Consider the following 27,332-nt stretch of genomic DNA (forward strand, 5'->3'; position numbering starts at 1 on the left):
AATTAGGCAATGATTTCAAACACAGAAAAAACAGGAAACAACATGGAAGACACATCAGAGAACCCACCACCCAGATTTTCCAGATGTTCGGATTGCTGCCATGTTCATTTCAAATATTTTTATAACAAAATACAAACACAGTTTGGCCAAACGTGGCTTCACCACATTCCGTTTGCTCCCATCCATCACCAGAGATCACCCCGTCCTTTTTTGTTCGTTCGTTTTGCTTTAGGAATTATTTAAAAGGCGGAGTGGCAGGAAGAGGTAAGGGGAAGCAGAGGCAGACCTTTCCCGCTCTGGCTCACTCCCCCACGTGACTGCAACAGCCGGGGATGGGTTAGGCCAAAGCTGGGAGCCAGGAACTCCATCTGGGTTGCCCACATGAGTGGCAGGCACCCAAGTATTTGGGCTATCATCTGCTGCCTTCCCAGGTGCATTGGCAGAGAGCTGGATCCAGAACTCAAACCGGCACTCCAATACGGGATGTGGGGTCACAGCTGGTGGCTGAAATTCCTATGCCATGACAACCCCTCATCCGTGCAGTTGGTGTCTCCTGAGATCCAGCATCATTTTGGGCTTTTGTGCTTTGCAAGTCCAGGCAGCTCCCTGAGCCCGTCCTTTGACAGTGTGCATTCCCCTCGGTTCCCGCATCCCCAGGGCTCAGTCTGCTGAGCGCTGCAGGCCGAGCGGAGTTCACTCATTTCCAGTGCTGTCTGGAATCCACCACTGCATCACCGTGGAATGCCTGGCTTCTCCGTTCTCTTCCTGATGGACACAGACGTAGTCGTCATTTGCCATTTCAAACAGTGCAGTGGTGGGGCTGCTGCTGTGGTGTAGCAGGTAAAGCCGCCGCCTGCAGTGCTGGCATCCCCTACAGGTGCTGGTTTGAGGCCTGGCTGCTCCACTTCCGATCCAGTTGTCTGCTATGGCCTGGGAAAGCAGTGGAAGATGGCCCAAGTCCTTGGACCCCTGCGCCTGTGTGGGAGAGCCAGAAGAAGCTCCTGGCTCCTGGCTTCAGATCTGCCCAGCTTCGGCCGCTGCAGCCTTTTGGGGAGTGAACCAGCAGATGGAAGACCTCTCTCTGCAAGTGCAGTGACAAAAATCTTCATACACAGCTCCAGGGCACCTGTGTGTCACACACAACCTTCACAATGGGCAACCTGTTGGGACAGTGTACCCCGAGATAACCTTGGAGAACCACTTCACATCTCTGAAACTTACACTCCTTCCTAAACCAGGGTCGGAAGTGGTGCGCACGCTGTGACGACCTGCGCTGCAATGCACATGAGAAGCCTGTGGCCGCCTGTAGAGCGCTTCATGAATATCGTACGTTTATTGCTCAGGTGTTCAACATTCAGGATGTAGTGCGCACCCTCCCACGCCAGGGATGCAATGGACAGCCCCCGGGGGGAACTGCCATGTGACCCGCAAACCAGTCTGTCGGGGCAGCAACAGAACAGCACACAGCAATCTCTGCTCTCTGATCCAGCCTGGAGTGGCAGAGCCAGGAGAGGCTTCCTGGAGGAGATGGCACTGAGCTAAGGGCCCGGAAGATGAGGAGCACACTTGGAAGAGCGGGAGAGGTGGGAGCAGAGAGGGAGGCAGAGCTGTGATGTCGCACCTGAGGGCAGAGGGCAGCCAGGGGCGCCTCTGAGCAGAGCAGCGACGGGCTCATTTCTGCGTGTTAGGACAACCAGTCTGGTCGGTGCGGAGGGGCCGCAGAGCGGGGGCTGGGAGACCAGCGAGGTGGACGCTGAAGCCACACAGCTACAACACAATGAGGAAAGCAGTCACCGCACCCTGTGGCTGCGGTCTTCCTGAAGCTTAGGACTGGTGCACAGAACCAGAGGCCTGTCCAGCTCAGGGAACTGTGGACACCCCTTGTAGACTTCCTGATGCCTGTGTCACAAGTCTCCTTTTCCCCACGGCAGTATCACACAGAAGCCATCACCCCCGTGACGTGCGGCAGGGCCATCCTCAGGCGAGATGGCAGGGATGGGCCAATGGATGGGACCCTCACTCCCAATCTGCCTTCCCACATCTCAGCCCCGTGAGGCATGGCACCCAGCCGCCAGCCTTGGGTCCAGACGGCAGGAGCCTTTTTGGCACCATGGTAACAAGAGCATGGCTGGGTCCTTACCCAGGTCCCACGGCAAGAGAGACAGTAGCAGCCAGTGTGCACAGACCTACGTGGCACAGGGGAGGCGGAGGGTGACAGTAGGATGGGGGGCCTCTAAGGACCACTACAGGGGCCTTATCTGATATCGAAATGTCAAATATCCCTAACGGGCAGAGAGAGCCACAGGAACTGCCCCAGACCCTGTGGCCTCGAGCTTCGGAGATAGCGTGTGGCCCTGGCCCTGCCAAAGGCTAGGCCGGAGCAGTCTCAGCACCCCCAACCCTCCTTTATGTAGCTCAGGTGCCTTTTAGGATTAGGGTTGGATATTCCAGGAAACGCATGACAGGCAGAGCCATCGCTGTGATCACAGACATCACCTAGCAATTGAAACACACGGGACCACTGTGACCAAACGTTGTTATGCGGCATGCGCGACTGGATGCCTTTAAGTACCCCCCGTACTGCTGGGCCAGGAGCTCCCCAAGAGGAAGCACTGTACCTGCTGTGTTTGCTATCCATTTCGTGGGGCCTGGGGCACAGCCGAGCTTGTAATGGGCCTTCCCGTTGGATGTGCAAGTAGCATGAAGGGGAGAGTGTGGAGAAGAGGCACAGATTTCAGAGGCTCTGAGGAAAAGGGTCTTGCCCAGGTCATAGGCCACGTAGATGCCTGCTGGGGACCCCTGACTCTGTAAGAGCCTCTCGCACCAGGACACTGCACTAGCACCAGCCTGAGCCACCGCAGCACCCCACAGCCAAGGCTGCACAAAACAGAACACACCAGCTGCACGCACTGCCGGCGGGGTGTGGGCTCTGGAACCCAGAGGAAGTCTTCGATAGTTTTCAATGAGCTTGGGAGCCTCCGGGTGAGACAGTGAGCAAAGTTTCTTCAGCACTAGTCTTTGCGGAGCCCTCAGGGGTTCACACACGTGATTCCTGCAGAAGTTGCATACAGTAGCCCCATGCGATCCTGCCCGGGGAACAGTCTGCAGCCCCTGCCACCGTCCTCGGCCGTGGGTCATGGTTACTCACCAAGCACAGCACAGCTGAGATTTCTGTTGCAACTTTTTGGGTGGGGCTGGGGGCTGGGGGGAACCTTTTTTCACAAATGGAAATGACTCCAAGTCCCAGGATACCACAGGGGATAAAGGCAGAACTGCTCTGGTGGAAAGGGACCTGCACATCCCTTGCCCTGTGCCTTCGCTGCTGCCAGGCAAGGAACTGGTGCCGTGTGGGGCTCGAACACCACGGGCGCAGACCCACGAGCACGGCCCGGGAACGAGAAGACTTCCAGCACTGGCACTACCGCCAGCCACTCCAGCACGGGCCAGGCACGTGGCCTCATGGGTTTCAGTGTCTCCACTTACACATCCATGTGTTAGACTGGATGCTTTTCAGAGTCTGGAACCATCAGCTTTGAGATGATGAGGGCTGTGAGTTGATGATGTAAAACTGCTAACTCTAAGATTACATGGTTTCGTTTTCCGATTCCAGGCCTGCCTGTACCGGCCTGAGCCACCGCAGCACACTGAAGCCCAGGCTGCGCAAAGCGTAATTCATTAACTGCGGCGTACTGCCCAGGGGCGCCGGTTCCCTGGGCGGGTGTGCCCTACGCAGGATGCAGGGGGCGGAGTGGGTGGACTGGAATCTGCAGGCAGCCGCTCACTGGGCAGAGCCAGGAGAGGAACCCAGGTCTCCTGACTCCTGCTCTATCTTTAGATCTCCATAGCAACCATCGCCAGGGCACCGAGCTGAAGGCACGGGCTGAGCCAGCTGTCTGCAGCAGGGAGGGGCATTTGCCTTCCATGCCTCTTCTCTTGCTGGGAGAGAGGACACTGTGCTGGGCTCCTGAGCCAGGGAAGGGAAACTGAAAGTGCCTGGGGCCAACAATGCAAGGGTAATCCAGGGCCCACCGTCCCCTGCGAACGCGGCCCTATCGCAGCACCCAGAACCTTCTGCATGTCGGGCTCATGGCACTGGAGGTGTGCAAGGCAGGGCCCTCCTCACAGGGCTCGCGGCCTCTCCTGTGTTCATTCCCAAACATGCAGGGGGCACCTCACCTGAGGGAGAGCTGAGGCCACTGTGGGAGCCCCTCCCGCCCCTTCTCCTGCACAACCCCTCCCCCTCAGCGGGCTCGGCCTGCACCTGGCTTCCCTGCCGGGTCCTCTCGGACTCCTGGGCTGGCTGCAGGCCTCCCCGTCCCCCTACAGCCTCCCGTCCTCTCTCAACACAGAGGACGCCAGGAGGGTCCAACCAGCCTCAGGGGGTGATCAAAGTGCAGGTTCCCAGCGGTAAGGGCCCCCACCGAAGGTCACCTGACACGTGAGCAGGAGACCAGGCCTGCACTGCACGCCTCCCGATGCTGCTCTGTGCTGCTCCCTTTGTGTGCCCAGGCTCTGGAAGGGAGGCCAGGGCTAAAAGAGGAAGTAGGAGTCCTGGGCCAGGCCGGCGCCCCGCAAACACCTGGCCATGTCCTTGGTGAACTCGGCGGAGCCGCAGACCAACGCAAAGGGCTTCTTCCGACAGCGGCCAAGCAGCTCTTCCACCAGCACCTGGCCCAGGCGGCCAAAGCGGGTCTTCTCCTGGTAACTCCAGGGCAGCCGCTCCGCAGAGCTCTCCTGGGAAGACAAGAAAGGGCGTGTGATGATCGGGGTCCTTGGGGTTCACACAGCCAGCTTTACCCTGCCAAAGGGGGAGACTGAGGCAGAGGGGGTGGGAAGGCAACCTGATCAGGCCCTCCCAGGCACTTCTCGGCACCCGCACAACGCACAACAAGCCTGGGTGGAGGCCATTGCCCAGTGCAGGCCGGGGCGGGCAAGGGCACCTCCCCAGGGCACATGCTGAGGCCAGGGCGGCAGCAGCACTAGAACTCGGGCCCCCACCTTCCACTGCTTCCCAGCAGCTGCTGCACCTGCTGCCGTGTGAGCGATGCTTTCTTCCCATGACTGGGTATCCCAGAATCTTCCCAAGGTCACCCAGCACCCTTGGGTGCCATTTTGTTCATTTGTCGTCAGGTGTCAGTGAATTCACTCACTCATTCCCAGAGATTTCCTGAGTGCTTGCTCTGCGCAGGTGCAGCAGGAGGCCCTGGGTACCTGGCAGCTGCTCCCCAGACAAGGCTCTGGGCCTCGTTCTCACTGCGCACACGCGACCCAGGTAGTGGCACCCTCACCAACAAAGGGGTTCCTCCCTCCCCGCGGACAAAGGCTGAGCTCGCGCTGCAGGGACGAACGGAGCCCCAAGGACTCTTTCCGCCCTGCCAGCCTTGGTTTGCGACCTTCTTCTTTGGGGTCATAAAGTGAAAGCTCCACTTACAGCTGACTTGGAGGAATTGAGCTCAGCTTCAAACGTGGACGCCAATGCCACCTGCGCCATGAAGCCCTCCCAGCCCTGCTCCTGCTGATGGGGGCCCAGAGCATGACCTGCAAGTGGACCAGCGGGGTTCACCACCCAGCTGTCCTTTTTAAGTGCACATTTTAAAAGTGTTTATTTGTTCATTTTATTTATTTGAAAGGCAAAGTCACAGAAAAAGAGACAGAGAGAAAGAGGGATCCTATCCCCTGGTTCACTCCCCAGATGTCTGCAACAGCTGGGGCTGAGGCAGGCTGAAGCCAAGAGTTGGGAACTTTTTTTTTTTTTTTTTGACAGGCAGAGTGGACAGTGAGAGAGAGAGAGACAGAGAGAAAGGTCTTCCTTTGCCATTGGTTCACCTTCCAATGGCCACTGCGGCTGGTGCGCTGCGGCCAGTGCACTGCGCTGATCCAAAGCCAGGAGCCTGGTACTTCTCCCAGTCTCCCATGTGGGTGCAGAGCCCAAGCACTTGGGCCATCCTCCATTGCCTTCCCCGGCCACAGCAGAGAGCTGGACTGGAAGAGGAGCAACCGGGACAGAATCCGGCGCCCCCACCGGGACTAGAACCCAGGGTGCTGGCGCCGAAGGTGGAGGATTAGCCTATTGAGCCGCAGTGCCGGCCAAGAGTTGGGAACTTTGTCTGGGTCTCCCACACAGATACCAGAGGGCCACGTACTTGTGTCATCACCTGCTACCTCCCAGGCTGCACATTAACAGGCAGCAGCAATGGAAATGGAGGGAGCAGCAGGACGTGATCCTGGACACACTGATAGAGTATGGGTGTCCCAGATGGGGGCTTAATCTGCTGTGCTACAATGCCCAGCCCTTAGGTAAACATTTTGTTAAAATATAACATATGCACAGGGGTGGGCTTGGGAAACTGGGGTACAGTCGCCACTTGGAACACCTGAGTCCTACACTGGAGTCCCAGCTCCTCTGCTTTCTCTCCAGTCTTCTGTTCACGAGCACCCTGAGAGGTGCAGGGTGATGGATGGCTCAAGTACTTGGATCCCTGCCACCCACACGGGAGGCCCAGAATGGGCCTGACTTCAGCTATGCCCACCCTGGCTGTGGGGAAACTTGGGGGTGAACAACAGATGGAAGAGCTCACTTTTCTTCTGCCTTTCAAATTAATGAATTAATTTTGAAAAGAACATGTGCCTAGAAAAGTAGAAAAATCATTAAGTATATATAGAGTTTGAAGAACTTAAGTGAAAAGAAGAAACCATATAAACAGCACACAGACACACTCACGCGCACAAACCCAAACAGGGCCTTGCTCTTGCAGATCCTGGAGGGCGAGCTGCTCACGCGTGGCGCTGGGAGGAGAGTCGGGGCACAGGGGCTGGAGCCGGATTCCTCACCACCACCCCCGCCCCACTTTCTGTCTGAGTGACAGCGACTGCCCTGAGCTACTGTGGGAAGGGCAGCAGCTGTGGGAAGCCAGGTCAGAGGAGCAGCCACGGTGGGGTAACCGGGTAGAGGCCCTGCGAGGAGGGCCTCTGCGGTCCACTGCCTGCACTCCCAGGGCCTCGGCTGCACCTTGCATGCCTCGTCCTGCAGGCCTCTGCTGCCAACAAGCAGAGTCTCCTCTGTGATCTCGATCTGTTGCTTTTTAAAAAATTTATTTGTTTTTTATGTGAAAGGCAGAGTAAGAGAGACAGGGAAAAACAGAGAGGAAGACATCTTCCATGTGCTGGTTTACCCTCTAAATGAACAGAATGGTTGGGGCTGGGCCAAGCTGAAGCCATGAGCCAGGAACTCCATCCGGGTCTCCCACGTGGGTGCGAGGACCTATACACTTGGGCCATCCTCTGCTGCCTCCCCAGGCACATTAGCAGAGAGCTGGATGAGGAGCAGAGCAGCTGGGCTGTGAACCATAACTGCTCTGGCATGGAGCGCCAGGGTCTAACGTGAGCAGCAGCCTACCTGTGATGCCACAACACCGCCCCACTGATCTGGATCTTCCTGCTTCCTCACAGTCTGACCCATCTGAGGGGCTGCAAGGCACACCTGGCCTTGCCTCTCCCTCACACTGCCCAGTGCCCTCAAGCTAGTTGGGTCCAGCTGAGCCCCCTAAGTGCACACCCTGGGCAGTGTTGGGTGGGCTGCCCAGGTGGGGGCCAGGAAGGAGGGGGCCTGGGCTGGGACAGCAACAACCTCAGCGCCATCCTAGGTCTCCAGGCTGGCTTCCAGGATGGACCTGCACCTCAGCATACATGCGAGGGACAGGGAGGTGTCAGGCAAGAAAAGCGGATGGCACAAGCAAGGGCCTTGCGGCCAGAAGCACAGCATCCGGCACCCACAGTGGGTCAGCAACACTAGGACAGAGCACACAGGAGTGCGGGCCAGGAGAGAGGCCACAGAGGATGGCAGAGCCCCGGGCTTGGACAACGAGCAGCGGTGGGAGCCAGGGGAGGGCTGCATGTGGGCAGCGGTGTGGGCAATCTGCCTTCGGGCTGTAGGATGAAGGCCAGATCAGCAGGGAGTGGCTGGAGCACCTTGAGGGTGCTGCTGCTGTGGCCCAGGCAGGGACACGAGCATCCCGAGAGACAGGAGCAGGGGGGCAGGAGCCAGCACAGCCTCCCTGCCACCCATGGCCACGGCAGCCCACGGAGCCAGGCCAGCTCAGAGTCCCAGGCCCAGGCGCAAGGTCTGCTGCTGCTGGTGAACTAAACTCAGCTTTGAGCCCAGAGACCAATGCCACCTGTGCCACGAAGTCCCAGCCCTGTTCCTGCTGGAGGGTGCCCAGAGCATGGCCCCGAGTGGGCCAGGGGGTTCACCACCCAGACTTCTGTGCCTCAGTTTCCACGCTGGTAAAAGGGGCATGACTGGGTCTCCCAGGCCTGGGGTGGAGATTAAACGAGTTAACAGATGTCAAATGAAAAGAGCAGAGCTGGCCCAGAGCACGGATAGATCAAGGAGAGCTGTTGTCAGAGCCCCTGTGGCTGTCTCCCTCGTGCAGGCCAGCGTCCCGGGGCAGGGAGGGGTTTGGCCGGCCTGGCACCCAGCATGTGGTCAGGGGGCAGAAGGGAAGGAAGGTTGGCCCACAACCTGCAGGTGCCTGTCCACCTACCCCTCCTCCCATCATCCCGGGCTAGGCGCTTAGGCAGGGCTGACTCCTGCGGGCAATCGTGGCCCTCCCTGGCCCCACTCTGGCCACTAGCTTCGTTGCCCTGCCCAGGACATTCCACTCACATTCACCCAGAGTCCCCCGCACCCCCGTGCTCCCTGGGGAGCCCAGGAACTCAGGCATGGGGAGGGGAGTGTGGTTTCCTGGCACCTGTCCCCAGCCACAAAGACAAGCACTGTGAGGGTGGCTGGCGCCCACTCCAGGCTGCCTCACAGAGGGTGCTGATGAATGAGTGCTCCACAGGGCTGGCCGAGGCTGACCCTGGGTGACAGGGGATGGAGAGGAGGCCGAGTGGGGACCCCCAGCCAGCGGCTGCAGGAAGGTGAGGTAAAGCTATAGACTAGGGGTTCCAACCAGGGCAGGCAGGGAATGATGACAGCTGAGCGCTTAGCGTGAATTGAGGAGCGGAGCGGGGCCCTCACACCTCACACCTGGAGGGAGGGAGCCAGGGTCAGGAGGTAGCACTGCTTCCAGCTACAGCTGTTCCCCAGGAGGGACAAAGTGAGGCGTTGGCAGGGACCCGTACTGCTTTGGGCATGGTTTGTCCCCTAGGGGCTCATGTGCTGGAGGCCTGGCCCTCAGCGCGAGGGTGCTGGGGTCGCTTTGAGAGGTGGGGGGTGCTGACACGGCTGGGCTGTTGGGGCCACTGCTCTCAGAAGGGGTTAAGGTAGTTCTCCCGGAACCCTTGAGTTAGTTCCTAAGACAATGTTGTTAGAAAAGCACCAAGCCAGGGACCGGTGCTGTGGCACAGAGGGTTAAAGCCCTGGCCTGCAGTGCCGGCATCCTGTGTGGGCACCGGTTCTAGTTCTGGCTGCTCCTCTCTGATCCGGCTCTCTGCTATGGCCTGGGAAGGCAGTGGAAGATGGCCCAAGTCCTTGGGCCCCTGCACCTGTGTGGGAGACCTGGAGGAAGCTGGCTCCTGGCTTTGGATCGGCACAGCTCTGGCTGTTATGGTCATCTGGGGAGTGAACCAGCAGGTGGAAGACCTCTCTCTCTGTCTCTACCTCTCCCTGTAAGTCTTTCAAGTAAATCTTAAAAAAGAAAAGCAAAGCAAAACAAAGCAAAGCACCAAGCCGGGCTGGGCCAGCGCTGTAGTTAAGCCACCACCTGCAGTGCCGCCATCCCATATGGATGCTGGTTCAAGTCCTGTCTGCTCCAAATCCAATCCAACTCCCTGCTATCGCACCTGGGAAAGCAGCAGAGGATGGCCTGAGTGCTTGGGCCCCTGCATCCAGAAGAAACTCCTGGCTCCTGGCTCCACCCTGGTCCACCTCAGCTGTTATGGCCATCCGGGGAGTGAAATCAGCCCAGTAGATGGAAGCTCTATTTGTCTCTCCTTTTTCTTTAACTCTTTCAAATAAATAAATCTTTAAAAAAAAAAAAAAAGAGGACCAAGCCGGGCCCCATCCAGCACTGCCCTCCCCTGCCCCTGCCCCTGCCTCCAGCACGCACCCCTGCCTTTGTGGCACCAGGAGGTCTTCGCCAGAACACAGCAGATGCTGGTGCCACACCCCGGAGCCTTCAGAACTGTGAGCCAAATAAGCCTCTTTCCTTGATAAAGTCACCCCACCTCACGGCTGCGATGGACATGTGACCAACACAGGACCCTCCCCAGTGCAGGGAACCGGACACAGTGGACACCAGCAGCAGCAGACACAGGCCCTGCTCGGAACCTGGCAGTGCACTAAGCACCGAGCAGTGAGGATCCCACACGTGCGCCCAGTCTCCAGGAACCCAGTGCAGCCTGTGACCTGCCCTCCTCTGACTCCCCAGCCAGGCCTCCACCCGCTGCCCCCAGCCCCGTATAACTAAGGACCCCAGGGCAGACGGGAGGCAGCAAAGCACAGTGGGTCAGAGCCGGGGCTGCAGAGTCAGCCAGCCCTGGGCTCCACCCTGGCCACACCAGGGCCAGCACCGTCACCTCGCTGAGCTGCTGTGTCCTCATCTGCCTCAGTGCCAGGAATGCCCCAGCCAGTGCCCAGGACAGATGCCAGGGGGCTGTGGAGTCCCGGTCAGGGAAGGAAGTGGCCGTGCTGGGCTCACCTGGCTGAGCACAAAGAAGGTGCGGACGTTCCAGAAGCGGGCCTGCTCCTGGAGGAAGGTTTTCAGGTAGACGCCCTCGAAGGTCTTGAAGCAGCAGACCAGGGTGACGAAGGTCTCGTCCTCCTCGTTGTCCGTGATGCTCTGCAGGATGGGCACCATGGGGGCCAGGCCCGTGCCCGCAGCCAGCATGAGGAGCTCGCCGTGCTGGGGACAGAATGGGCACAGGATGTGTGTGTATGGGTGGCCTCGTGTCCCCATCCCATCACATGGCCTTCTCCTGGGCTTGCTGGAACCGGACAGCACCGTCCTTCCTGGATGTCCCCCATCCGTGTCCCTTCGACCTCCTGGCTCCTGGCCTCTTATTGAGGGGCGGTCCTCTTCAAGGTTGAAGCCTCAAAGGTTAGTGCGTGACCCACGCAAAGGTACTTACCCTCCACCTTCTAGTGTCAACCCCCAGCTGTATGATCCAGGCAAGGTCTCTCACCAATCTGAGCCCGTTTCTTAACCAGTGAAAAAGAACAACATTTCCCCCATGGCCGCAGCTATCAGAGCCGTCATGAGGGGTGAGCTGGCATGCACCTGGTGCCCACCCTGGACTTTATCTGGTCAGGCCCCTTCCCCCCTTCAGCCCGAGGCTCATTCCTGCAGGTGATGGCTGGTGGCTCTCTGCCTCCTCCTCCTCCTCCTCCTCCTCCTCCTCCTCCTCTCCAGCTCACTCGGTCGCTCTCTTGGAAGACTTCTCTGGGCCGGGGGCAAGAGGGAGGTGCTTCTTTTGTGTTCCCACAGCTCCCAGCGCATCACCCTGCATGACAGTGGTCACTCTGTGTTGCTGTCATCTGGAGGACAGGGGGCTTGTCTGGCCCATGTCTGGGTCCCTAGAGTCTGGCCTGGGCCTGGCCCTGGGTGGACACTGGTACAGGTCTGCAGAATGGATGCACAGCAAGATGCTAACGATTCAGTGCCCAGGGCTGATACGAGATCCATTTGTGTGATGAGGACCACAGAGCAGCAACATGGGGCTGGGCAGAGGGCAGCAGCACCCGGCAGCCTCGCGCCTGTGCCAGCGGGCAAGTATCAGTATGTGAGACACCCTCTCTCCCTCCCAGCCAAGCCCACAGCCTCCCCTGAGAAGCAATCAGGGGCGCTCCAGCAGCCTGTGCATGTAAACGAGCAGCCACAGGCGGCAGGGCTCCCGCTGAGACATCTATCCAGCATGGGCGTGCCAGGCCAAGAGGACACAGGGACAGTTCCCACGTCCTGCTCTCACCCAAGGGCCTAGGGGACACTGAGGCCCCCATGGCTACAATGCAAGGCTGAGCCTGGTTAGTGTTGGAAGGTCCCTGTGGGAGAGGGTCAGCACATGCACACCACATGGTCGTACGTGCGCAGGGAGGCAGTGGCACCAGTGAGCTGCTGTGAGGATTAAACGAGTTCCTGCACCGCAAGTGTCAAGGGCAGAGCATGGCACACAGCAGGTGCCACGTATGGACTCGATATCACTACACACACACACACACGGGGTGTACGTGTGTGCACCCATGTCTCTAGCCACACCCATGCACAGAAGAGGGTCTGGAAGAAGACACCAGGGTCACACGGCTGGCGTGTCTGGGTGGGGAGGTGACCGGCAGGTGTGTTTTTATTTTCTTCTTGCTGTCTCTCTCCACCTGCTGACTTTTTGGTACTGAACATGTACTGCATTTGTAATAAGAGAGAAAGAATAAAAGCTATCTTTAAATTACACAAAAAGAATGGCGAGGGGAGCGTGACTCACCCTTCCCCATGTGTTTTCATGTGGCTTTGTTTTTCTCATTATAAAGGTAATAGGTGTTCCATGCAGATCATTTGGAAAGTATAATGAAGAAAATAAAATCCCTCGTAACTCCACCAGCCTGAGCTGCTAACATGTCATGGCATTTTCCTTTCCTAATTTTTCTATGCTTGTTAAGTGAGTTTCCCAACCTGTTGTATATTGTTTTTAGGCCCAGTGTTTGTCACTGGCTCTCACAGCACAAGCACGTCCCATCACTTACAAACATCCCTTTGAAGTCCAGGGTAACATTCTACCAAGCACCCGCAGCCCTGTGTTCATAACCTTCACCCTGCTGCTGGGTATGCAGTTGCTCTAGTTTTGTGCTGTTAGAAACAAAGACACCACAAAGGTGTACAAAAGAGCCGGCACTCTGGGTCCGTCCTGGAGGCTAGACTCACAGAAGGGGCAGCCCTGGGCTAGGCCATGTGAAGACTGGGAAGACCCCCAGCACCCAGTGCCAAACCACTTTCCAGACAGGCACTAGCTGCTACAGAATTGCGAGTGTCTCCTGGGAAAGCAGAGAGGGGTGTGAGCAGATGGGGGCAACCTCTGAGCTGGGAAGCGGTGGACTCTCAGCACAGAGCCCTGCCGTGTATTTGGCGTTAGGGCTGCGACAGGGAGGGGAATGGGATCTGAGGTCACATGGTATAAGGTCAGATGTCCTAAACACCAAGCGTGTGAGCCTGATTTCCTAAGCCATGGGCAGCCATGGGTAGTCCCGGAGCCCAGGCAGGCAGTTTGTCCACCAGTGCCTACTCCATCTCCTCTGTCCAACTCCAAGGACATGCTCAGGGCTGGGTCGGAGATCTCATGGCCTGAAGCATGACCAGCACAGGCCTGGAAGATAGGCCAAGATGGGGCTGCTCAGGACCGAGGTTTTGGCACTGACCTGGTTTGGTTTATAGAAGAAGCCTCCGAAAGGTCCTCGCCAGAAAGCTGTGTCTCCTGGTCTCCAGGACTCCACATACTGGGACATAAGCCCGGTCTGATAGCACTGGAAGAAAACACAGGGAGACCTCAATGGGATGGGCACATGGTCAACAGACCACACTGCCCATCAAGGGGGAGCCTGTCCTGCTTGCTAACTGCTCGACCTGTGTTATCTCATTTATTTAATTTATTTTAAATGTTCATGTATGTAGAAGGTAGAGCTACAGAGACAGAGACAGAGAGAGATCTTCCACTTGCTGGTTCACTCCCCCAAATACCAGCAACAGCCAGGGCTGGTCCAGGTCAAAGCCAGGAGCTTGGAACTCAGTCAGGGTCTCCCCTGTGGGGAGCAGGGGCCCAACACTCAAGTCATCATTTGCTGCTTCCCAGGATGCACACCAGCAAGAAGCTGGACTGCAAGCAGAGTTGCTGGGATTGAATCAGGCGAGTATCCCAACCTGCTGCAGCACAGTAACCTCCGCCTCCCCCACAGACCACTGTCTCGTTTAATTCCTCTGTCACCCTACGAGGCTGGTATCGTCCTTATCCATTTTCAGATGCGGCCCAGGAGCTTGCACAGGAAGTAGCTGGAGAGGCTGGGATGAGCATGCACAGGACCTGCGCGTCTGTACAGGGGTCTCAAACCCAAATGCCTACAGGGCCTATGCAGGTAATGGTAGGGAGGGAGGAGCTGGGTGACAACGATTAATGGCAGTTCGTGCTCTGCCTGTGTCTGGGAGACAACAGGGTGTGCAGGGGACTGTGAGGGGCCGGTGAGTGGATGCTCCTTCTGACAGTGGAGCCACTGTGCAGGTTCAGGTCCAGTCTGGGGGCTGGTGATGCAGCATCATCCACCTTTCCAAGACAGGCAGGAAATCCCTATTTTTACTTAAAATCTCCTACTTCTGAAATGTCATTAACTAATTTTTAAAAAGATTTATTTATTGGCTGGCGCCGTGGCTCACTAGGCTAATCCTCCGCCTTGCGGCGCCGGCACACCGGGTTCTAGTCCCGGTCGGGGCACCGGATTCTATCCCGGTTGCCCCTCTTCCAGGCCAGCTCTCTGCTGTGGCCAGGGAGTGCAGTGGAGGATGGCCCAAGTGCTTGGGCTCTGCACCCCATGGGAGACCAGGAGAAGCCCCTGGCTCCTGCCATCGGATCAGCGCGGTGCGCTGGCCGCAGCGCACCAACCGCGGCGGCCATTGGAGGGTGAACCAACGGCAGAAGGAAGACCTTTCTCTCTGTCTCTCTCTCTCACTGTCCACTCTGCCTGTCAAAATAAAATAAAATAATAAAAATAAAAAATAAAGTAGAAAAGACTTTCTAAAAAAAAAAAAAGATTTATTTATTTATTTATTTGAAAGCCAGAGTTATACAGAGAGAGAAGGGGAGGCAGAGAGAGAGAGAGAGAGGTCTTCCATCTGCTGTTTTCACTCCCCAATTGCTTGCAATGGCCAGAGCTGCACCGATTCAAAGCCGAGAACCAGGAGCTTCCTCTGGGCCCTCCTACTCGGGTGTAGAGGCGCAAGGATTTGGGCCATCTTCTACTGCTTTCCAAGGCCATAACAGAGAGCTGGATCAAAAGAGGAGCAGCCAGGACTTGAACTGGCACCCACATGGGATGCTGGGACTGTAGGTGGCAGCTTTACCCGCTACGCCACAGCGCTGGCCCCATCAATTAATTTAAATTTTAAAACACTGTGCAGGCCATATACATGTGTGGGCTGGAAGGTGGGTGTTGGGGCAGAGCAGGTCAAGCCACCGCTTGGGATGCCCACATCCCATATCAGAGTGCCTGGTTTGAGTCCTGGCTGCCCTGGTTCTGATCCAGCTCCCTCTGCCTGAGAGGCCGTGGAGGAAGATGGCTCAAGTACTTGGGTTGCTGCCACCCACATGGGACACCAGGAAAGAGCCTTGCCCCGCCCTGGCTGTTGCAGTCATTTGGGAAGTGAACCTGCAGATGGATAAGTGTTTCCCTCTCTCTGTGTCACTCTGCCTTTAAAACAAATAAATCTTAAAAAAAAAAAAAGAGCATGGGCTGGCTTTGCAGGCCACCCATTTGCAATCCCCGTGTTATCCTACACCCTCTCCTGGCAGGACAAAAGATGGAAGTTGTAGAAGGGATTCCTCCACGGGGTAGGGCCTGCCCACTGTGGTGGGCACCATGCTGGTGCTGCAGGGTAGAGAATGGGCCTTAAGCTCCAGTTAGGCAGTCAGTGTCTGAACCACAGACAGGATTTAATAACAATCTGAAGGAATGAACCAACCAACCAAAGCCATCTCGATTTAGTGTCTCCCTGACGGAGCTCACCATCTAGCAGGGAGACACTACCTAACACCCCCTGAGAAAGAGAAAGCACTAGAATCCTGAGGAGGCAGGCACTTTCAGAGTGGGGTCAAGGATGGCTTCCTGGAGGAGGAAGATGTGTTTGGGTGGCCCTGAAGGACAGGCAGGACAGAATTCACTGGGGATGGGGGCGGCAGTACAGAGAGGATTTTGGCCAGGAGAGGGACTGCGTGGGTCATGTTTTGGGGAGAGCAAGTGGTTGTGGTGGGGTGCAGGGCAGCCCCAGGAGACAGGTGCAGGAGGCTGTGTGTAGTGAGAGCACAGCCAGGCCTTTGCTCCCCACACCTGCCTTCCAGCACCCGCAGCCCCTTCCGCTGCCATCCTGACTTCCTTGGGCACCACCTGCAGAAGGAAGGGGGTCCCGGGCTCAGCCAGAGTGGTCTGGAGGGAGGGCCCGCCTGTGCCCTGCCTCGCGGGAGCCTGTGCCGAGGGGGTGGCATGGCCGCAGCTGTGGCCTCGGAGACCTGCAGCACAGGGAGCGCTGGAGGAAAAGGAAAGGGCTCTCCCGTGTCCCCAGCACCCGCACAGAGCCCAGCACCGCAGGGATACCCAGTCCACATCTCCCGTGTCCCCAGCACCCACACAGAGCCCAGCACTGCAGGAGTACCCAGTCCACATCTCCCGTGTCCCCAGTACCCGCACAGAGCCCAGCACCGCAGGGATGCCCAGTCCACATCTCCCGTGTCCCCAGCACCCACACAGAGCCCAGCACCACAGGGACGCCCAGTCCACATCTCCCATGTCCCCAGCACCCATACAGAGCCTAGCACTGCAGGAGCACCCAGTCCACATATTCCGTGTCCCCAACACTCACACAGAGCCCAGCACCACAGGGATGCCCAGTCCACATCTCCCATGTCTCCAGCACTCACACAGAGCCCAGCACCACAGGAGCGCCCAGTCCACACTTGTCAAACACAACAGCGACTGCACTCCAGCCTCCCTCTCGGGATCATCCGACCTTGGGACAAGGGCATCCTGTCTCTGAGCTCCAGTGTCTTCCTCTGGAAAACAGGGAGAACAAGAGCTGCTCTGCAGGGTGGCGATGAGGTTAGGGCCAGAAGCAGTGCTCCGTGCCCAGGTGCCTTCGAGGAGGGCAACCCCACAAAACCCTGCCGCCTCCCTGCGCTGCAGAGACGTTTCTGGCTCTCACTAGCCAGCGGCTTAGGGGTAATTAAGCATCTCTCTAAGTGAGGCTTTCTGGTAAACGAAGGAGAAAATCAGCCTTGCAGCTGGGAGCCATCCAGCCGCCCTGAAGAACTGTGCAGCAGACACCCAGGCAGCAGCCGGGGGCGGCAGGCCATTTGGAGAGGATTTGTGGGATCTCCCAGACAAACAGCTGCGTGGAGAAGGGATTGCATCCAAGCCCATGTATGATGGGAGAAGCGCTCAGCCTCTGAAGGCGGCTGGGGAAGACAGGAGCCAGAGCCAAGGCTGGGGGCCTCGTGGGCAGGGGCAGGGGCCAGGCTCACCGCCTCGGCACTGCTTGCTCGCCCTGTAGCCTGGGGCCTCCTGGGGCCTCTGGGTGCTTATCAAAGCAGCAAGAATAATTGGAATGTGAAAACTACTCCTACATACTGGTGCGCACTGGGATTCCATTAGGGAAACGATGGTCTAGGGCTATCCAGTAGGCTGACCACCTGCTAGTTCTGTAAGTCAAGAATGCTTAAGACTATCAGCCATTTCATTAGTTCAACCCATTCTCTCCACGTCATTGGGCAGAGGTTTCACATACATTTGTCGCCTATTCCTCGGGACTCTAGAGTGTCCTCTATCCAATCCACTTGGTTCCCCTCATCTCTGCCAACTTATCCACCCGTGGCTGCTAAGCACCATCTCCTTCTGTTCCCAGGTAACCCACATCCTTTCTCTTTGCTTCTGGCCCAGAATGCCAGGCCTCACCACTGCCAAGCTCTGTTCCTTCTTCCAGGTCCCACTCAAGCGCCCCGAGGGGGGACATCTGGTTGGGTCAGCCCATCAGGTCCTCCACGACCCACTGCTGCCAGATGCTCTCAGCACACACTCCTTCTGTTCCAGGACGAAGGACTGACGTCCCCAATTCATGTCCCTCACGCTGCTGTCCCCAGCACCCTTCTGTCATTCACTCCACTCCACTCCCATTCGCTCCACTTCCCCTCCTTACACACAGCCTAGCTTCCCTGCACCCCTGCTGCCCTGAGGTCGGCTGGGCCTCCTCTGTCACCACCTCCATCGCACTGCTTTGTCCAGGTCTGGTCACTCATCCTGGGGTGGGTCCCTGGTGGGCGGGTGCTATGTCAGATGCACCTGTGGACCTCGGAACCCAGAACACGGCAGGTGTGGGGGCCTTGGCTCCTGTTGCCCCGCTGGCCTGGTGCTCGCTCCCTGGGATAGGCACAACAGTGAGAAAGGAGTCCCTTTTCCTCTTCCCAAAAATCTGCAGGAAGATGCCCTCCTGGCAGACCCTCAGAAAGGAGAAAGGAGAAGGCCCGCTTCACCCGGCCTTGTTCTCCCTCAGGTCAGCCTCCTCTGCACAAACACTGGTCTCTCTCCCACCCGTGGACATGGCCTCATCCTAACTCAGCTGACGAATGGGGCCCCAGCCCCTGGCATCTTTGGGCACCCTCAGCAGTCAACTCACCTTAATCAAAACGTCGAAGTATCCTTTAGCATTGGCGGGGCTGATGGGCGTGTAGGCTCTCTGAATTTCTAAGTCATTTACTCTTCCCCTGGGAAAGACCGGCACTGAGTCAGGCAGTCATTCACCAAACCTGTATCAGCTACCCGCCCCACCAGGAAGGTGACAGCCAAGTGGGCCCACTCACCCTCAGGCATCTTCACTGAGGGGCAGGCAAAGTGTAGAGAAAACGGTCACGGGCCTCACCCAGGACTGCAAGAGACCCAGCACGTCATCTAATCCCTCCTGCCCCCCACTTAAAGATTTATTTATTTGAAAGGCAGAGTTACAGAGATAGAGGAAGACACACATACACACACACAATCTTTCATCTGCTGGTTCACTCCCTAAATGCTCGTAACAGCCAGGGCTGGGCCAGGCTGAACCCAGGAGCCTGAACTCCATCCCAGTCTCCCACATCAGTGGCAGTGGCCAAGTACTTGGTCATCACCTGCTGCTTTCCCAGACACATTAGCAGGGAGCTAGATTGGAAACAGAGCAGCAGGACTCAAACCGACACTCTTTTATGGGATGCTGGCAGCGCAAGCAGCAGCTTAACCTGTGGCACCACGCTGGTCCCCACCCCTCCCCACACACAAAGGGGACAGCCACCTGTGTCCTGGTTGTGTGGCTATTCTGGCATTCCAGATGGGCGAGTGCTTCACAAGTGCACTGAGGATGTGAGCTCTTTGGCATCTCCTGACCTCCTGTTGGCCACACAATGACAAAGAGAAGAACCCCTGCTGACATGTATTAAACAGGCATTACCATGTGCCAGGAGCATGGGCCAAAGGGGCCCTGGTCCAAAGCCCTGTGGCCTGCAGGAATCCTCTCTACAATGTTATCAGCAATGAGGTTAGCCAACACGAGTAATAGTGACATTGTGTTAAGGGCCCACAGTGCACCAAACACACAGGATGGACTCAATCATTCAATTAAAAAAATAAGCCAAAGACGGAATCCAGTGCTTAAGAGAAGTCACTTGCACAGCCAGAATTCAGCCACAGTTCTGACCAAGTCGCGTTCCCTGCTCCTCTTCCTCAAGGCTTCCCAGGAACATCGAACACTCCTCTCTCAAGGCTGAGTGTGCACCACTCTTTCTTGCAGCATGCAAAGATTTAAAAGGCCTGTCCTAATGCATTGAAAGCTGGAAAGCAGGACAGAAATAGTTAATAAAGTCTATGAGACAAGCAAGGGAATAAGGAACAGAACGCATGCCATGGCTTGGAGGCGGAGTGCCCACCCTCATCCGGGGAAGCTTAAAAGGCTCTCGTAGTTGGGTACTGAGGATGGACAGGGGACAGCGGGGACAGGAGGGTCAGTAATTCCAGGCAGAGGGAATAGCTGGGCAACAGCTCAGGGACAGGACAATGTGGGCAAGTCAGGAAGTGGTGGGCAGATGAGGAGGCTGGGCTCAAGGGCAGGGGGAGGGAGGAGAACTCGGTTGGGGGAAGGGAGGGTAAGAGGCGGCAGTGAGCTGTTTGCATGTGGGCAGGGGTGATACGGCCAGGTCCGTGCTGAGGAAGTCACTGGAGTAGCAGACAGGACACAGGAGACGATCTGCTCTAGGGGCAGGGAGTTCTGGGCATCCCATTATATGGACCGAGGGCTCTGTGGGGCTGTGACCTGTGGCTCCTCCTGGCCACTGAATGGTAGACATCAGGCCACAGGCCAGAACGAGCTGGACACAAACACCAGGGCCCAGTGAAGCACAGTGGAGTCTGCTCAGCGGAAGCTCTCTCGTGTTCTCCCTGTGCCCTCTGGCTGTACTCTGTACCCTCTGCTGGCTCCTGCTCTTGCCAGCACTGAAAATGCCAGTGCTCCAGGGCTTGGCCTATGCCCTTTCCTCTTCCCATGCACACGCGGCCTCAAATGCCAGCCGGGTTGGGGCCATGTCTGCCACTCAGATCTTTCCGCGGAGCTTCAGAGCCCACAGACTCAACTGCCTGGCAGACACCTCCACCTGGGTGTCACAGGGGTCCTGTCCCTGGGCAGGAGGGGGTGGGGATCAGGAGGGAGAAGAGCCAAAGTAGGCTGGGGCTGGGAGTGAGCTAAAGCCCAGGGCAATGGTTAAGAGTAACTCAGGAGCCAGGCTGTCTGGGTTTGAATTTGGCTCAACGAATTAGCAGCTATGTGATGCTGGGCAGGTTCCTTATTCTTGGTGACAGTGTCCCTTCCACCAAGTGGTGCTAATCCAATTACGCTCAGACACAGGATCTAGGGCCAGACGCCTTGCCCTCACATCTTGGCTCCCATATTTAACTGGGTGATGAGGGGCACGTTCCTGAACCTCTCCAACTTCACTTTTCCCTGGGGGATGACAATAGACTTGGTGAGGGTGACTCCAGGTCACAGCCATGAGCTCCCTAAGTTAGCACTTCCTGTGAACATACATTAACCACTTCACTCCCAGAATGCTCTGTACCACGGGCTACATCAACAGTGAGGCTGATGAATGGAGGCTGCAGGCAAGTCGGCTGCCCTGGGCCCCAGCTAGCAAGTGGCAAGGTGGGCTGCAAAGCTGGGGGCCTCCCGCTGCCTGTGTGTACCTCAGGATGAGGTGCTGCCCTGGCCACAGGCCAAGCTGGCTGTTCCCTGGGAGTGCAAACCGCACGCGGTAGGTGTCCCGAGTGACCTTCTCCATGGCACTGATGCAGAAGCCCACGAAGGTCTCCGGGTTCAGCTGGAAAGGGCGGCTCTGTAAACAGAAAAGACCCAGCAGCCGGGGCCAGGGCTCAAGGACTCGCCAGCAGCCGCCAGCAGGCCACCCACTTCCCTGGAGAGGCCCTCTCGGCCATGGGCTCCCCCCTGCCCTCTCGTGCTCTGATCCAAGAAAGCCAGAGCACTTCACACAGGGCCCACCCTGCTCTGAAGCCAGCCCTGGCTCCCTGGGGGCAAGGATAAAGTGCAGGCACCACAGGACGCTCAAGGGCCCAGTGGACAACCCTCAACCCCTTGCCGTCTCCGTGCTTTTTCCCATCTTCTCAAGCCCAGGCTGCCGCCTCCTTCCTCTGTGTCCTCACTGCTCGAGCCGTGCCCTCTCTCCAGAACACTTGTCTCCAAGGTACAAAAGACCCACTCATCCTGCAAACCTGCTACATTGCAATTTCTGAATTGAGAAATGAAGGGACTTTAACGATGACCTTATTCAATGTCCTTTTATTACATACAGGAAACTGGCTTACCTTTCCAAGATCACACTGAGCCGGGACACAAGCTCATCTCTGCTAAATCTCGCTCCACTACCCTTAACATTCCATTCCCACCTGCACTTCCTCCAGGAAGCCTTCTCTGACTCTCTCTAGAAAATGCCCACGTACAGCTCATTCCTGGGACACAGCCTACTGGCCCTGCCCAGGCCCCGCCCAGCTCTGGAACCCCAGTTACCTGTGGGAGTGCTGACAGTGTCACAGAACTGACACAAACACTCAGGCTCTGCCTCCAACCCACACCACCTCCAACCCCAGGCCAGGATGACCTTGTCGTCATCAGCCAGAGGACCAGGGCACCCTCTGTCAGTCTCCTGGTATTCGGAGAACAGCACTGGGCTTGGAGGAAGAACGAGGTTTCGCTCCAGCTCAGCAGCTGCCCGCCTGCAGGACCTCAGGCAAATCATCTGATCTTCTGGGTCTCAGTTTCCTCATCTGTAAAAAGGGGCCATTCACTTCTGACAACTTTACAGTTGATCACGAGGGACGAATGAGATGACCATGTCAAAGGATTTTACAAAATGTAAATTGCTCTGGAAATGTAAATGTACAATTCTTTCCTATTATCGCTCCATTAAAATGTTTTATTCTTTTAAAGATTTACTTATTTATTTATTTGAACGGCAGAGTTAGAGAGAGAGAAGGAGAGGCAGAGAAAGAGAAAGAGAGAGAGAGAGAGAATCTCCTGTTCGCTGATCCATTCCCCAAATAGCTGCAATGGCAAGGACTGGGCCAGGCCAAAGCCAGGAGCCAGGAGCTTCATCCAGGTCTCCCAACTGGGCACAGGGGCCCAAGCACTTGAACCATCTTCTGCTGATTTTCCAGGTGCATTAGCAGAGAGCTGCATTGGAAGTGAAGCAGCTGGAACTTGAACCAGCATCTGTGTGGGACGCTGGTGTTGCAGGCAGTGACTTAACCTGCAGTTAAAAAATTAAAAAAAAAAAAAAAAAAAATTAAAAAAAAATTTTAAAAGTTTTACAAAATGAGCTTACAGTATGCTATTTTGGGGTATGGGTGCTTGGTCTAGTGGTTAAAATGCCTGCATCCCCTGTTGGAGTGCCCAGGCATACTTCCCAGCTCTGGCTCTAGCTTCTGATTCTAGCTTCTAGCTAAAGCAGACCCTAGAAGGCAGCAGGTGATGATGGTCCAAGTATTAGATCCCTGCCACCCATGAACATTCATAAAATGTGCTATTGTGTAAGACTGACAAGATCATACAATATAATTCAACTCTTCATTTCTTATAGCAGTTGCCACAATGGCCACTATTTATGGAGGACCTACTGTGTGCCTGTTTATCCCATGAAGTCCTCATGATAACCTACAACTAAGTGGTGCCATCCCCATTTTCGTTTGGCAGACCAAAGTGACCTGCCAACATCTTGTGATGGACGAGCAGAATCGGGCCTCGGGTCACCCCTTTCCAGTACACCCTTGTGATTCTCTGTCCTGCCAGCTGAGCTTTTTGTAGACTGGGGCCCTCACCAAGTAAACCATCATTACTTTACCACCAGTCTCAAGGTGCTGATAGAACAGCGAGCAAGACTGAGCCTGCCTCTCTCTCTCTCTTTAAAACGATTTATTTATTTAAAAGCCTCAGTAACAGACAGAGGGAGACAGAGACAGAAAGAGAGAGATCTTCCACCCACTAGTTCACTCCCCAAATGGCCATATTGGCTGGTGTTGGTCTAGGCCAAAGCCAGGAGCCTGGAGCTCCATCTGAGTCTCCCACAAGGAGACTTTTTAAATACATAAATAACTCTTAAACAAAGACAAAAACAAAAACATCACATGTGTTTAGCCCCATTTTACAGACAAGGGAGCTAAGGTTTCAGGAGATTAAGGGACTTGGCCTAAAACCACATGGCTGCTAATTAGTTTATTCCAGGGCTGGGCTTTGGCCCTAATCTCCCCGCTTCCATTAGACACATTCTCTTCTTGCCGGGGAAGTCAGGGAAAGCGTCTCAGAGCAGGGGAGAGGCCAAGCCGACTCTGCCACCCCGGCCCCCTGGCCCGAGCAGCAGCCTCTCTCACCTGCGACTTCTCTCCATTCAGCAGGCTCCTGTCCCTGCTGGCTCGGGCTGCCTCCCACTTTGCCAGGTCTCGGTGATAGAGGTCAAACACACAGGGTGAGCAGCCACCGCCACAGCACTGGGAGGGCGAGGGCTCCACGGGCCGAAGCTGCAGCCAGGCCGCCTCAGTGTCGCTGTCCTCCTCCTCCTCATCCATGGTCAGTGGGGCCTGGGCAGTCTGGGGGTGGGGGTGGGGGGCAACCATGTACTCTTCCCAGAGAAGGCCAGGCTCTGTGAGGCCCCAGGCCCTCCTCCCTCGCTGGCCTAGGAGAGAGAAAACACAGGGGTTATACCCTGGTCTCCCTATGGCTTGCATTCCCCAAGGCTTCCAGGAGCCAGGTTCTGTGCAAGCACCAGGGGACAGAGCCGGATCAAGCACGGAGCTTGCAGTCTGGAGGGGGAGCAATCGTGACACATGAGCCATGAGCTACAGAAGCGCAGCCCCTCTGTGTGAAATGTGTCTTCAAGAGGGTTTGTCTTCTGCAAACTGGTTCTACGGCTCCCAAGTTCAATGAAGTCAGGAAAGCTCAGGGCTGGGACCCCCTCGAAGACAAGGCTAGTGTCTTATTCTTTCTGTGTTCCACCACCAACCACAGTCTGGTTATGGAAGGCTCCCAGTACATGGTGAGTGCTTATTCAGTTTACACACGGTCTGGGAACCGGGCACATGCTAGGTGTGCGATGCAATGGAGGGGAAGAGCACACGGTCCCTAACTTCAAGGAGCCTAGCAAGGAGTTACACCAACCCAGCCTAGCTGTACTATGTGCAAGCTAGGCATGCTGCCTGGGTGAACGAATGGAAGAGTCTGGTCCCCTCTATACATCAATTTCCTACTACCCACTTGGGCTAAAGGGAGGAACGCAAAAGAGCCCTATTAACTCTAAATTGCTACACAGTGAGGGCTAGTTACATCTCTTTCTCCTTAGAGTTTCCTTCTCCACGAGTTTGTTTGTTTTTGTTTTTTAAGATTTTATTCGCTTTGCTAGGAAGAGTTATTACACAAAGACAGAGGCAGAGGAGAGAGAGAGAGGTCTTCCATCCTGAGTCACTCCCCAGATGGCCATGGCTGGAGCTGAATTGATCTGAGGCCAGGAACCAGGAGATTCTTCCAGGTCTCCTACATGGGTGCAGGGGCCCAAGGATTTGGACCATCTTTTACTGCTTTCCCAGGCCACAGCAGAGAGCTGGATTGGAAGTGGAGCAGCTGGGACTCAAACCCGGGGCACATATGGAATGCCAGCACTGCAGGCGGCGGCTTTACCCGCTATGCCACAGTGCCAGCGCCCTCCACGAGCTTTAATAGCCCAATTCTTTGGTATCTTAGAATTGCTAGAGAAGTTGCCACGTCAGTTATGAATCTGAGAGTCCGCTGGTTCACGGCATCTTTTTAAAGGCCTCTTTTTCTTTTAAGAATTATGTATGCGCGTGAGGGGAGTGGTGCTGTGATGCAGCAGGTTAAGCTGCTGTATGCAGTGCTGGCATCCCATTTGAGCACTGGTTCGAGTCCCGGCTGCTGCACTTCCAATCCAGCTCTGTGCTAGTGTGCCTGGAAGGGCAGAAGAGAATGGCCCAAGTGCTTGGGCCCCTGCACCCAGGTGGGAGACCCAGATGAAGCTCCTGGTTCCTGGTTTTGGCCTGGCCCAGTCCATTTGGGGAGTGGATCAGTAGATGGAAGATCTCTTTCCCCTCTCTGTCTCTCCCTCTCTCTTACTGTTAACTCTCTCAAGTAAATAAATAAAGCTTTAAAAAAATGTATGGGGCCGGCACTGCGGCAAAGCGGATACAGGCAGTGTCTGCAGTGCCGGCATTCCATATGGGTGCCGGTTCAAGTTCTAGCTGCTCCACTTACAATCCAGCTCCTTGCTAATTGCCTGAGAAAGCAGCAGAAATGGCCTGAGTACTTGGGCCATCATCTGTTGTCTTCCCAGGCACATTACTGTTCATGTGCCCTGTGGCACTTGATTGGAAGCAAAGCAGCTGTGACTTGAATCAAAGGATGCCCCAGCGATTACAAGTGGTGGCTTAACTCACTGTGCTAAATACTTGCCCCTAGGCCTCTATCTTTTCTAAGAGGCAGCGTATTTTTTTTTTTAAGATTTATTTTCATTTATTTGAAAGGCACAGTTACACAGAGAGAGAGGGAGAGACAGAGAGAGACTTTCCATTCACTGGTTTATTCCTCCAAATGGCCACAATGGCCAGGGCTGGGCCAGGCTGAGCCAGCAGCCTAGACCCCCATTTGGATCTCCCACGTGGGTAGCAGGGGCCCAAACACTTAGGCTGCCCTCTGCGGCCTTTCTCAGGAGCATCAGCAGGGAGCAGGATGGGAAGTGGAATAGTGGGGATTTGAACCGGCCCTCACATGGGATGCCGGCATCACAGGTGGCAGCTCTCCACTGTGTGAGAAGCACCACCTTTAGGCCAGGCTTTGACACATGTTGACTGCCTGGATGCCTCTACCCACTCATCGAGCTTAAAGGTCAGAGTTCAGACGTCTTCAGTGAGCCTCCCCCTTCTCATTCCCTTTTTATTGAGAGAATAGGATCCCACCCATTAGCTCACTCCTGAAAAGCCTCCTATGGCAGTGAGGAGCTGATGCCAGGAGCCAAGAACTCAGTGCAGGTCTCCAGAAAGGTAGGACCCCAATTATTGAGCCACCACCCTGCCTCGGGGTGTCTGCATTAGCAGGAGCCTGGAACCGAAGCTTGAGCCGGGTTTCAAACCCAGGCACTCTTGACATGTATGCGGGGGGGTCTTAATGCCTGTCCTTCCCCCACCTTATTTTCTATTAAGCATTTACTTGTTTCTATTTTGCATTCATTCATTAAACACATGTGAGTATTTACTGTGTGTCCGCGGTGTTTTAGGCGCAGGGTCTAAGGCAGTGAATAAACAAATCCCTGCATTTGTGGAGCTTAACCCCTAGTGGGAGACACAGTCATCCAGCAGAGTCAAAACGGAACACACACAGGACGAGAGTTAAATGCTAAAGAGAAAAGTAACTAGAGAAGAGGGACAAGTGTATCGCCGTGGACCTATTCCCGGCGCTTGTCTGCGTTGTCTGGATCTTGCACTAAACTGTAATTGTAATCCACCCTAGACACGTTTTGTCCACCAACACCAACCGACGCTTAGCACAGAGCCCGAGACGCAGTGGGCAAAGGAACTGCTCCCAGGCACGGCCTTGCTTTCAGGAGGCGCAAAAGGAAATCCCCAGGAAAAGCGGGGACAGTCACTCGCTTTCGGCGCTCGGGAGAGCGTGCAGGTGGAGCAGTCAGCCTGAGGCGGAGCTAGTGTGGCCACCCTGGGACCCAGGGCAAGCACTCCGGAAAGTGCTCGCAGCGGTGAGACGTGGGGGGAGGGTGAAGGAGACGCCGGCCGAGGCCCCTCCCAGCGGGCGCTGGACACCTGCGCCGGTTTAGGCTTTTCCACTCTTACTTTTACAGCGAGGGACACTGGGGCTCAGACAGCGCCCAGTGCAAACTCCAGCAGTTCAGACAGATCAAGGATGTTGTAAATTCAGGTTTCCAGTCCTGCCGCTCTTCTCCACGACCCGCCCCAGCCCCTACAGCGACCACTCACCTACACTCCTGAGCTTCCCTCAAGTGAGGATCCTCTGGGTTCCGCCCCCTGGGAGGCGGGGAGCGCTTAGAGATTCTCA

General features: G+C 56.1%; 1 protein-coding gene across 2 annotated transcripts; it reads right to left on the reverse strand.

Annotated features, from left to right (window-relative positions):
* On the reverse strand, positions 1 to 27,306 carry LOC133759811 (NADH-cytochrome b5 reductase-like). 2 transcript variants are annotated; one of them, XM_062191391.1, is made up of 7 exons: positions 27,254 to 27,306; positions 23,633 to 23,934; positions 20,939 to 21,087; positions 18,354 to 18,441; positions 13,346 to 13,450; positions 10,644 to 10,847; positions 1 to 4,734 (listed from the first exon to the last, which is right to left on the reverse strand). In XM_062191391.1, exons 2-7 carry the CDS (start codon positions 23,873 to 23,875, stop codon positions 4,531 to 4,533), a joined length of 993 nt encoding a protein of 330 aa, XP_062047375.1. In that variant the 5' UTR covers positions 23,876 to 23,934; positions 27,254 to 27,306; the 3' UTR covers positions 1 to 4,530. The 2 variants fall into 2 exon arrangements, with proteins under 2 accessions (XP_062047375.1, XP_062047374.1); XM_062191390.1 differs by lacking the exon at positions 27,254 to 27,306 and adding an exon at positions 27,110 to 27,209.
* Positions 27,307 to 27,332: the final 26 nt, after the last annotated feature.

The sequence above is a fragment of the Lepus europaeus genome, chromosome 5, assembly GCF_033115175.1.
Source record: "Lepus europaeus isolate LE1 chromosome 5, mLepTim1.pri, whole genome shotgun sequence".
NCBI lineage: Eukaryota > Metazoa > Chordata > Mammalia > Lagomorpha > Leporidae > Lepus > Lepus europaeus.